The following is an 11,825-nucleotide window of genomic DNA, read 5'->3' on the forward strand; positions in this document are numbered from 1 at the left end:
ACAGTGAGCCTTTTAATAGAGCTCCTTGAATTACCTGTGCACTTCACCAAAACAAGCTGTTGCCGTACATATTTAAAAAGCGAAAGAAACTTTTTGACAATGCCAAAATGAAAAATACCCAATAAAACCTGTGTATTTTTTCTGTAACCAGTGTGACATGTTTGGCACCTTACAGTTGCATCACAATTCTTTTAAAAATATGGAAATATGGATTGTAAAAATTCTCCTGTAGTCTCCACAAGTCATTTAAGAATCCAGCCATATTCTACAAACATTTTCAACAAACCTCCTAGGATCATCCCTTAAGTCACACCAGGGGATGGATGTGCACTTTTCACCTGATGTTGTTTGAACTGGCTTTAGTTTATGGGCACTATATACCAGTCTGTCCATTTAAGCCTCAAACTTGGTTTTACTTGCTCTGTACTGATTTCAATAGGATGTGACAGGTCTCACAAAAATCATGTAGTGAATAAGATATTGTAATGTCTAGGCATTCTGTCTGGAGTATTGGGCTTGTGGTGTAGTGCTTATTTTTACACCCTGACCCAGGGGCAGCCATACTAATCAGCAGGGCACAGGGGGAGGGATAGCTCAGTGGTTTGAGCATTAGCCTGCTAAACCCAGGCTTTTGAGTTCAATCCTTGAGGGGGCCATTTAGGGAACTGGGGTAGAAATCTGTCTGGGGATTGGTCCTGCTTTGAGTAGCAGGTTCGACTAGATGACTGAGGTCCCTTTCAGACATGGTATTTTGGGGCAGAGGAGGGGCTTTAGGATAGCAGTATAAACATGCTGCCACATCTGTGCTGGGTGTTCCATTGAAGTGACCTGCTTTTCCTCCTTGCTCCCATTGTAGCCCCTAATGTAGCTGGCTTCAGGAACTGCTCACTTATGGATCCATATGTGTGATGATACCTTGCTTCCCTGTTTTGGTAATTGAGAGGTTAGGGATTGTGATGTCTCAAGACAAAGAAACCCACCAGTAGAGATTGTAGCAGGTTGGGCTGGGGATACCTGAGCTCTCTGTGAAGGTGGCATGTTTGCTGTCTCAGCCAGTGGGCCACAGGGCCACCTGGGGGGGGGCGATTTGCCCCAGGTCCCGGGCCCCGCAGGGGCCCCCACGAGAGTTTTTCAGGGCCCCTGTTGCGGGGTCCTTCACTCGCTCTGGGGACCCTGGAAAACTCTTGCAGAGCCCGGGCCCCCGGAGCTTCTTCCGCTCCAGGTTTTCAGCGGTAATTTGGTGGCGGAGGGTCCTTCCGCACCGGGCCTGCCCCCGAAGTGCCCCGAAGACCCGCGGCAGGGGGTCCTTCCACCCCAGGACCCACCGCCGAAGAGCTGGGTCTTCGGCAGTAATTCGGCGGCGGGGGGCCCCGCTGCGGGTCTTCGGGGCACTTCGGCGGCGGGTCCCAGAGCAGAAGGACCCCCCGCCACCGAATTACCACCGAAGCGGGGCCCCCTGCCGCCGAGGACCCCAGGCCTCCTGAATCCTCTGGGCGGCCCTGGTGGACCATGCTGAATGGCCAGCTCAATCCATGGACCACCCGACTTGAGATTTTGGGGTCTCCTATTTATCATTCAGAAAACTGAACATACTGTGGGCAGGACATCTGTGCAGTCACCTCTTCTTGCAAGAGCTATTCTTCACCCCCCCCCCATCTTCATTTTTATACTTCTGTTCAGTCCCGTGTGCTCTGTTTTTCTCCAAGCATCCTCCATAGGGCATCTCAGTGTCTTACAGTGTAGGCTGCTTACTAGAAGCAGACTTGTTTTTCACTGTTCGTCAGTGTGAACTCTGCTCTTAGAGTCTGGTTGCCTGGTTTCTAATTTTGGTTTGGATGATGTTTTGCTGTTCAGTAGACACCCATGAGAATGGTAGATCAAGCTCACTGAGAAATATTGATTCTGAAGAGCAATTTAAAGGTCCAGAAGCTTCATTTATGTACATTCAAATGCAATGTCTAAAATGCAGAGGGGCATGAGGCTATTTTTGTATGGATGTTTCCTCCATTAAAATGTCAGTGTCAGATAGAGTTAGCTCAGCAGTCAGTCAAAAATTATTAAAGCAAAAATGCTAATGTGAAAGTTGAGAAACAATGAAAGTGAAGCATGAAATCACAAGATACAGAGTTTGTGTAAACGGTCTGGAATTTGATAACTTGTGTGGTTTGCAAAAGTCAGGATCATCATGGAGGCTTTGATTTTAAATGAACTGAAATGTTTGGTGTGGATATGGGGAGGTTTTTTGTTAAATTAGGACTTGATTGTGCAACCCTCTTTCATACTGGTAAGCACTTACTAATATCCTTAGCTCCACTGATTTCAGTGAGGCTGCTTAGCAACATGAGTGAGTGTTCCATAGTCCGGCCATTAGTTCTGGAGACATGTGACAAGATAAAGTGGTTGCATGACATATCATCATGCATTCTGGAAAGAGTCGCACCAGGCTCTGCCAGGAAAAGTAGATATTGCGTTACATTTTCAAAAGTGCCTAAGTGATACTGAAAGTCAGTGAGACTTGGACTCCTACGGACCAGATCCTCAAAGGTATTCAGGCTTCTAACTTCCACTGAAATTAGTAGGAGTTAGGAGTCTAAATATCTTTTGAGGATCTGGACTTAAGTCACTTTTGAAAATGGGACTTCAGCTTTTAGATCATTTAGGCACTTTTGAAAAAGTTAATGTTCCTCTACAACATCAGTAGCATGCCTCCATCCATGGCATGAAATTCATCCCATTGTAGAAGGCCCTGCCAGGTCCTACACTACTCATGTCATAGTCTACCCTCACTTGAAACTGGGGGGTTTCAAGGTGAGGACCAGCATGTCTTCCCCCACTCTAAAATCCTAGGGTAGGTCTCCTTGTCGCTGCCACCACCTCGGTCAATTTACGTGGGCCGGGACACCCCTGTATTCCCCCTCCCACTCCTCTTTCCAGAGACGTTCCCTGGGGAAATACAGATCCACTCACAGGAGGGAAACCTCCCCCCTCCCTCTCTCCTAGCCACTGGAAAGAGATACCTGATTCAAACTGCTTGAATCAAACCCAGGAGGAATTCTCTCTTCCCCCTCCCTTCTCTGCCCGGAGATAAGCCGTCTCACCACCGAGAGAGAGTTTCTTAGCCCACCCCCTGTATTCACAGTAGAGGGATTTAATCAAATCTTTATAGAAAGAATTTATTAAAAGAAAAACAAGAAAAATACAGAATCTCTATGAGCCCAAGCTGGACACTCATAGGGTATAACCTTACTAATTTCTGGAGAGAATCTTCTCTCCTTCTCAGTACAAACAATACAGGCAGAATTAAGAATAATCAATAACAAACACACAGAATTGCAAACATAGGATTATTAGATGGAGACACAAAGTATCTTTCTAATACTCACTATCTTGACTAGAAGAAATTAGCTCAGAAAGGTGGAAACTTGTAGAGACTTGATTAAATCGTCTGGACTCTTGCAACTCCAAACGGCTAAGAACAATACACACACACACAGAGGGAAAAAGTTCCCTCCTAGGAATTTCAAATTCTCTTCCCTGATTGGTCCTCAGGTCAGGTGCCCACCAGGTACCATGTTAACCCTTTACAGGTGGAAACTTAACCCTTAACTAACTATTTATGACAGTAGGTCTTAAGTAGGGTGTAGGATCATGAGTACACTTTCTGCCCTGAGGTTAATTTGATACCCACAAACAGAAATCAAAGACAAATTTTCATAACATTCATATTATTTTAGTTAAAGAAGTCTTCATGATTATGTGAGACAGGTTAATGTAAGCTATATGGCCATAGATAATAAAAAAGATTGCTAATATTTATTAGAAATTTTAATCTAAATTCAGATATAATTGTAAAAATTGGGACCACTGACTCCTAAATGACTACAAGGAAACATGAAATTTTAAAAAGTCATACAAGAGAACAGTTTAGACCATGGCTGACCAAGCCATGACCATTGGGTTTTACCCAGCCAGTCATTTTATATATATATGGAGGTAAATTAAATTTGACTTCTGTCCATTTGTCGAGATTCTTATTTCCTTTCTAACTCCCCCACAAGCCAAATAGGGGCAGATGTTGATTCACTAATTTGTTCTGATTAATTATTTTGGTTTTATTATTCTTTATTTTTTGCCCTTCCCAGTTCACTCCTCTTCTCTGTTTTTCCTCTTCCCCACCTGCTCCCTTTCCCTCTTCTCTCTTTCATCTGCTTTACTGCTGGTTTGATTTTGGTGGTCAGAAAGCTATATTGAAGGCATGAGTTTTTCACTTTGCTCTGGAAGCAGTGAGATTTGTTTCTCCTCTCCTCCAGTAGTGAATTTCAAAGCTAGGACATTTTGCTGAGGAAGCCCTGTCTTCTACTGTCATTGGCTTCACCTTCAGGTCCAGACATATTGTGATTCCTGAGGACCTTTGCTGTCCAGAAGGTCATTGTCACTTAGACAGAGGCAGCCTCTAAAATATTTTGAGCATGATCCGTGGAGGATTTTGAGGACTGGCACAGACACTTTCAAATAGAAGGTTTTTCAAATGCCTAATCTCCTAAATAGACAGTTTGGGCAGTTAAGATAGTTGCTTCAAGACAGCCTATCTGTTTCATTGCTGAGTCTAGTTATGGTCAAGACAGCGATGACTCACTGGACTCTCCATGTTAACTTTTTGCATTTTATCTACGATCAGGCATCCATATAACATGTAAAGTTTATGTTATTAAAATAAAATGAGTGACAGCTAAAGGATAATTAGCTTCCCACCTTTTCAAGGGTTTACTGTCAATTTGACAAAATCATGCTGCTTAACAAATTAAAGTTCTATCTCCAGATACTTATATAATTTTCTCTTGTACCTCAATAATTATTGTTACGTAACTCATGGAATTTTAATTAATGAAGGGTAAATGTTTCATATCATCAGTATAAATATGAGGTTTTAGGACTCTGGGATCAGTGTATAATTGCTCATGAAATCCCTTGGTTGAAGGATTGCTCTGGGATCACATTCTCTAGGCACTGTTTACATGTTGTACATTTTAAATGTATTTTAATTTTCAAATTAAAGAAAATGAAGATGGCTGTATAACTCTCCAGTATTCCCTACTGTTTGGGTCAGATCTTCTACTATGCTCTGACACTTCATACAATCTAAAAAGGACCAGGGCAGCATAAGTCACCCTAAGAGCCTCTTGTCCAGCTGGATGAGGATTGCCTGGACGAAGGCACTGTGGAAGGCAGCCATAAGGCTGTTGTCCAAGGACCTCCTCGCAAACCTGGACATAGGGGCCACATTGTGGACAAGAGGAGGATGTCAAGGATGGCGCTACAGCACGCCATACTGTGGAGATTCTGGAACCTGGTGCAGTCCGTAGGACAGCCCAAGGAGGTTCCTGAATTTAGACAGCCCTCACATGGCTGTCTGAGTTATGCCGGTGGCTTCTCTAGCCCCTGAAACAGCCCCAAAATCAGGAGGGTGCAAAGGTAGCTTAAAGCCACTATAGCTCTTTGAACCATAGCACAGAATCTCACCCAGTGACTCTAAGGCTAGTGTGGGGCTTACTATAGCACAGATGTAAGAGAAAATATAGTTTTCAGTAGGTATGAATGGCCCTTATGAAGAATATTAATTTACAGATCATACTGTTTGAGGGCTAAAAAAACAATAGTGCACTAAATATGTATGTTACTGAAACAAGACTTTGCTGGGATACTCCATTAAGCTCCAATTCTTCTGCTCTGATTATTTAGGAGACTTGCAAAATCAACATTGCTGCTTATTCCGTTATTTGGAGTTCACTACATGGTGTTTGCTGTATTTCCTATACGCATTTCCAGTCACTATCAGATAATTTTTGAGTTATGTTTGGGATCTTTTCAGGTAAATTCTAAACCTTTACAAATTTTAAAACTTTTACTGATTGAGTTCAGAGCTGTGTACTAACTGATACACATTGTCTGTTTACAGGGGCTGGTTGTTGCAGTCCTGTACTGCTTTTTGAACAGTGAAGTAAGTTTCCCTTTTCTCCCCAGTGATATTGAATAATGTTTTCAATTTAGTAGCAATAAGTGTAGTAGCAGCCTTAGCATTCTTGTATATAAATCATAAAAGGTATCAGTGAGTTATTATTGTACAGAATATGGTGATTTCTATATGAAAGGGGATTATATTAGATATAAAAAACACCATACTAAGGCATAATTGTGGGGGGAAGGGAGGTTAAACTCTGTCTGAGACCTAACACCAGGAAGTGTTATTAAATTCTACCCTTACTGTTTATTAATCTAAGAAAATCCCAAAGGTGAAGTCCTGACCCTATTGCAGTCAATGGGAGGTTGTTGTTTTTTATTGGATTCAGAGGGCCTAAGGTTTCATCACAAAACTTTCAAAGGTTAATTCTGGAAATTCTCTGGGACACATTTCAGCCTGCACAATTGGGACCAGGCTTTCAAAAATCCTCAGCACCCGACAGCTCTCATTGTTCTTGAAGTGCACCGGTGGTGCTGATGATTTACATTGTTCTCAATGGGAGTTGCAGGGTGCAGAGTGCTTCTGAAAATCTGACCACTTCATTCAGGTGCCTACATAGGAGCCTGTGCTCTTTCAAAAATCTGAAAACTTGCTTAGGTCCCTAAATGGGAGCTTCTGGATGCTCAGCTCTTACTACAATTTAGCCCTTATTGTACGACTTGGCACATGTAGTCCCTCCTTCACAGTGCTGTCATCCAGCTTCAGATGATGACCAATAGACTCGAGGACATATCCCCTGAGTAAGAAGATGCCATTTTTGCACAGTCACTTTTCAGAGTAGAAACACACTTTAAATAATATAGAGTATATCACAGACGGAGTGTGTGCAATTGCTAGAGTGAAGGATTAGGATCCAGATCTCCTGAGTTTTCCTGGCTCTGACATTGATGTGCTGCATTATCTTGGGCTAGTCACTGAATTATTTATGCCTTGGCTTACTCATCTGTAAAAACTTATCATAAATAGCTACCCAACATTTTTACAAACCCTTTTTGATTGTTCTCTTCTCATTCTTCAGACAAGTCAATACACTTTGAATTCTGGAGCTAGGAAATGTATTAGTCAACTGCTCTTGGTTAATAACACAGTTCTGAGTTGTTATTATTAATAATAATAGTTAGCCGCTGCCACCTGAGGATTTTGGAGCTAAGCTTTACATCCTAGGGAGGCAGTTGTGGTAAATATTACACCCCGGTTAAAGTTGGGGAGATAAAGAGATGTTATGTGACCAGGGGCGGCTCTACCTTTTTGGCCGCCCCAAGCAGTCATGCGCGGAAGGCGCCCCGGAGCCGCGGGAGCAGCGGACCTCCCACGGGCATGACTGCGGAGGGTCCGCTGGTCGCGCGGCTCGGCTGTACCTCCCGCAGCTGCGGACGGTTCGCAGGTCCGGCGGCTCCGCTTGAGCTGCCGCAGGCATGCCTGCGGGAGGTCCAGCCGAGCCGCGGGACCAGCGAACCGTCCGCAGTCATGCCTGCGGGAGGTCCACTGGAGCCGCGGGACGAGCGCCCCCTCCGCAGTCATGCCTGCGGCAGGTCCGCTCGTCCCGGGGCTCCGGTGGACCTCCCGCAGGCATGACTGCGGCAGGTCCGCCGGTCCAGCCTGCCGCCCCCCCCGGGAAAGGGCCGCCCCACGCGCATGCTTGCCGCGCTGGGGTCTGGAGCCGGCCCTGTATGTGACTTTCTTTGGATCACACAATAAATCCATAGTAAAGCGAGACTTAGACTCCAGGTTCTCATGCCTGTGCTTTAATCTCAAGATTGTGCTGCCTATCTGAATTTAGAAGACTTGTGTTTACTTTTATTTTTCTTCCTACTTCTCAGGAGGCCAAAGGGTTATGGCATTTTCAGGTCCTGGGATGGAAGGCACTATATGAGTTCAAAGTATTATTAATAACTCTTCTGAGACTCTTTGACTCAATTTTGTTTTCAAGTAAAATAGAGATTTTAGTAGTTTGCATGTGACACTAATGAAAGCACAAATGTTTCCCATGTAAAGTGCGTTTTTAGCTCACATGCATTTTTTAAATATAGGTCCAAGGTGAGCTGAAAAGGAAATGGCGGAGTTTGTGTTTGAGCCAGACAGTGGGCCGCGACTACAGACTCCATAGCTGTTCTGTTTCTCGAAATGGCTCAGAAAGTGTCTCCCAGCTCCATCGGAATTCAGAGGCGCAGTCTTTTATGCAGACAGAGACCACAGTGATATAAACCATGTAGCTCAAACTAAAGACTATGGGACCTATCACTATATGGAGCTCAATGTAATATTTTCTAAAATGAACCATTTATGCTTTGCTTTTCTACATATTGCCATCTGGAGAATGGCCTGGTACAGCAAATCAGGTAACAGATGGGCAGGCGGCTTTGCAGACATTTTGGCCTAGCTCCCCAAAGGCATTTAGCTGCCTAACCCCCATTGATTTGAAAGCAGTAGTAGTTAGGCCCTAAATACTTTTGGAGATCTGAGCCTTTGTGCTTTTATTTAGTCCTATTCACATTACATCCTGTCATTTGTACCAGAAGTAACTATTCTAAATATAATTTATTGTAATGCTCTATTTCTATTTATATATCTCTCTAATATGTAATGTATGCTGAACCCCGCTCAATGTCTGTTGCTTTGGTCCATGTTTAAGGAGGTAGGGTGGGAAGTGAGAGAGAATATCGTATATACCATCTATACTTAATAGAATGTTTCTTTCACACAGACGCTAGACCCTACTATAGCAAACAAAATTGAAATAGAGATATTTAGGGCCATATGTATGTTCTTGATCCCCATATGGAGATCCAGTTGATGGCGGTGGGAATTTAGCATACAGATGAAGGGCATTATGAGTCCATATTTTGCACAGAGGAAAATGTTAGTCCTTCTTAGCTCCTTACATAAATCCTAATTCAATTCAGAGCTACCTCACTGCAATTTTTGATCCTAAGGGCTTGATCCTGCTTTCCTGCACGAGTGCCCATTTCTACATATCTTAATGCAGAATGTGGGGCTAGCCCTGCAGTCCTTACAGAAAAGCCCATTTCACAGTAGTGGTCATCATTAAACAGTCAGCATTTGCCAATAGCGGTATCTGAGATTACTAGAGTTTTACCCCATGCTAAAAATCAAAGATATCTCTGGTAACTGTGTGGTAACATTTGGCAAATGTTAATGTTTTTAATGACTTCTACTCCATCTGATTTTTTTCTACCTACCTGACAGTACATGTATGTGTTTCAGAAAGGCAGGGCTGAACCTTAGTACTCTAGCCATCAAGTTATATGAGTTCTCAAAAATGGTATCCTCTTTGCTTTGCTTCAAAAGAAAAATATATTTTGGTTACATTTATGATAGATGTCCATCACATAAGATAAACAGACAGAAAGGAACCCACACTGACATTAGAAAAGAGTTAGGAACACATAGAAGACAAACTGAGCGCGTCAATCTCTTATTATCTAACTTTCTAAAGAGGTATTTTCCTAATAGAACAGCCTAGTGAAGGCTAAACAGGAATGGACATCCCACTCACCCACTGAAAACATGTTTTTATACATAATGATTTTATTAAAATATATCTTTAGAACTTCATATTTGGCAGCTAAAATTAAGTGTATCAAATTATAAATACTACTGGAGTTTAATGAACTATGTAAATACTTTCAACATAATGCCATTTTATGTCTGTGAGGTGATTGAAAATGCAATCCTGACCAGCAAGGCCAGAAAAAATTCAGCCACGATCCCTTTCAAATGACCATAAAAGGCATAAATTGAAAGCATTTTTGGTAATCTCAAGCCCCTTATGTAGCCACAATGAAATGAAAGACACGGAGCTGACAAGTGCTTATAAATACACACACAACTTCTGCCATCTTACAAGACATAAGCACTGTTATGTTTACCTCTCGTGTCACAACTGACCATGTCCTCTCTCAATAACAAGTGTGAATACTGTGCATTTGCATGAGTATTTTGCCTCATAAACTGAAGTGTTATCACAATATTTCAAACAGGAAATTGTACATTACGTGACAGTTGCCATGATTTAAATAATAATCATTTAATTCATATCTTCTAATTAGTATTACCAATAAACACCCTGTATTGTAGTTCATTTTAAGTAACAATAAGTAATAGAAATAAGATTGTTTTGTGTAACAATCTATTTATTGCCATATTTACAAACAGTAGCCTTGGTTCAAAAGGTAAATAGTTACTGTTGCACAACTAAGGCCTTTCCTGTTTTACAAAAATAATCTGACAATCAAGGGACTTTCATACCAGCCTTTTCTACCTTAAACCACTCAGAATATTTTGTAGAGACAGTCATGTGTCAAGCTAACTTAAAAAGTTTAAAAGATTTGACTGTTCAGTGATACTTGTGTGTTAACATTGGTCAAAATATTCAGATAAACTAAACAGTAATAAGTCACCAGGACCAGATGGTATTCACTCAAGTTTTCTGAAGGAAATGTGAAATTGTAGGACTACTAACTGTAGTCAGCTTCTGTACCAAATGACTGGAGGATAGCTAACGTGATGCCAATTTTTTAAAAGGGCTCCAGAGGTGACCCCAGCAATTACAGGCCAGTAAGCCTGACTTCAGTACCAAGCAAAGTGATTGAAACTATAGTAAAGAACAGAATTCTCATACACAGAGATGAACATAATTTGTTGGGGAATAGTCAACATGGTTTTTATAAAGGGAAATCATGCCTCACCAATCTACTAGAATTCTTTGACGGGGTCAACAAGCATGTGGGCAAGGGCAATCCAGTGGATATAGTGTATTTAGATTTTCAGAAAGTCTTTGACAAGGTCCCTCACCAAAGGCTCTTAAGCAAAGTAAGCAGTCATGGGATAAGAGGGAAGGTCCTCCCATGGATTGGTAACTGCTTAAAAGATAGGAAACAAAGAGTAGGAATAAATGGTCAGTTTTCAGAATGGAGAGAGGTAAATAGTGGTGTCCCCCAGGGGTCTGTACAGGGATGAGTCCTATTCAACATATTCATAAATGATCTGGAAAAAGGTGTAAACAGTGAGGTGGCAAAATTTGCAGATGACACAAAACTACTCAAGATAGTTAAGTCCCAGGCAGACTGCAAAGAGCTACAAAAGGAACTCACAAAACTGGGTGACTGGGCAACAAAATGGCAGATGAAATTCAGTGTTGATAAATGCAAAGTAATGCACATTGGAAAACATAATCCCAGCTATACATATGAAATGATGGGGTCTAAATTAGCTGTTACCACTCAAGAAAGAGATCTTGGAGTCATTAGCAGAACCTGAAACCTGGTGATTTTGCATGGTTTTCAGCTTCATTATATCTCGTACATCTAAAATACACTGGGACAGGTTGTGGCTGATCCTGTGTCTAAGGCATGGGGAGAAGGTCAAAGTGTGTTACTGTTACTTATTCTGAATAACACTGCACATCACAAATAGCCCCTCTGACATCAATACATTGTCCTCTTCATCTGGACAGAGTGGAGATTGGGGGATGGGGCACAGGTAACTGTTTGTGGCTCCCTGATCTGGAGCTACCCTGTGTTAGCACAAGTTGGAGCTGCGCTGGAACAGCTCTAACTTATGCCACTGCTGTAAGGCTCCACAAAGACCCTACTCCAGTAGCGGATAAGGAGTATGCCTGCTCAACTCTATCGCACCCCTTCTCTCTGCCCCAGGGCACTCTGGGAATGCCCTCTCCCTTCTCTGACACTGGGGATGGGAAGACATTTGGCACAAAAGTGAGGTACAAAGTGGCCTTAGCAGACCAGAGAAAGGCTCTTCTCAGTGTAGTACCACAATCTGGCCC

General features: G+C 42.4%; 1 protein-coding gene across 1 annotated transcript in view; it reads left to right on the plus strand.

The window, feature by feature from the left end:
* VIPR2 (vasoactive intestinal peptide receptor 2) overlaps positions 1–10,615 on the plus strand; it is a 92,752-nt gene extending 82,137 nt beyond the window's left edge. The window contains exons 11-13 of the mRNA XM_045007140.1: positions 5,740–5,869; positions 5,957–5,998; positions 8,050–10,615. Coding sequence (XP_044863075.1) covers positions 5,740–5,869; positions 5,957–5,998; positions 8,050–8,223 — 346 coding nt within the window. The 3' untranslated portion in view covers positions 8,224–10,615. The remainder of the gene's footprint in view (positions 1–5,739; positions 5,870–5,956; positions 5,999–8,049) is intronic.
* The last annotated feature ends 1,210 nt before the right edge of the window (positions 10,616–11,825 follow it).

The sequence above is a fragment of the Mauremys mutica genome, chromosome 2 (assembly GCF_020497125.1).
Source record: "Mauremys mutica isolate MM-2020 ecotype Southern chromosome 2, ASM2049712v1, whole genome shotgun sequence".
NCBI lineage: Eukaryota > Metazoa > Chordata > Testudines > Geoemydidae > Mauremys > Mauremys mutica.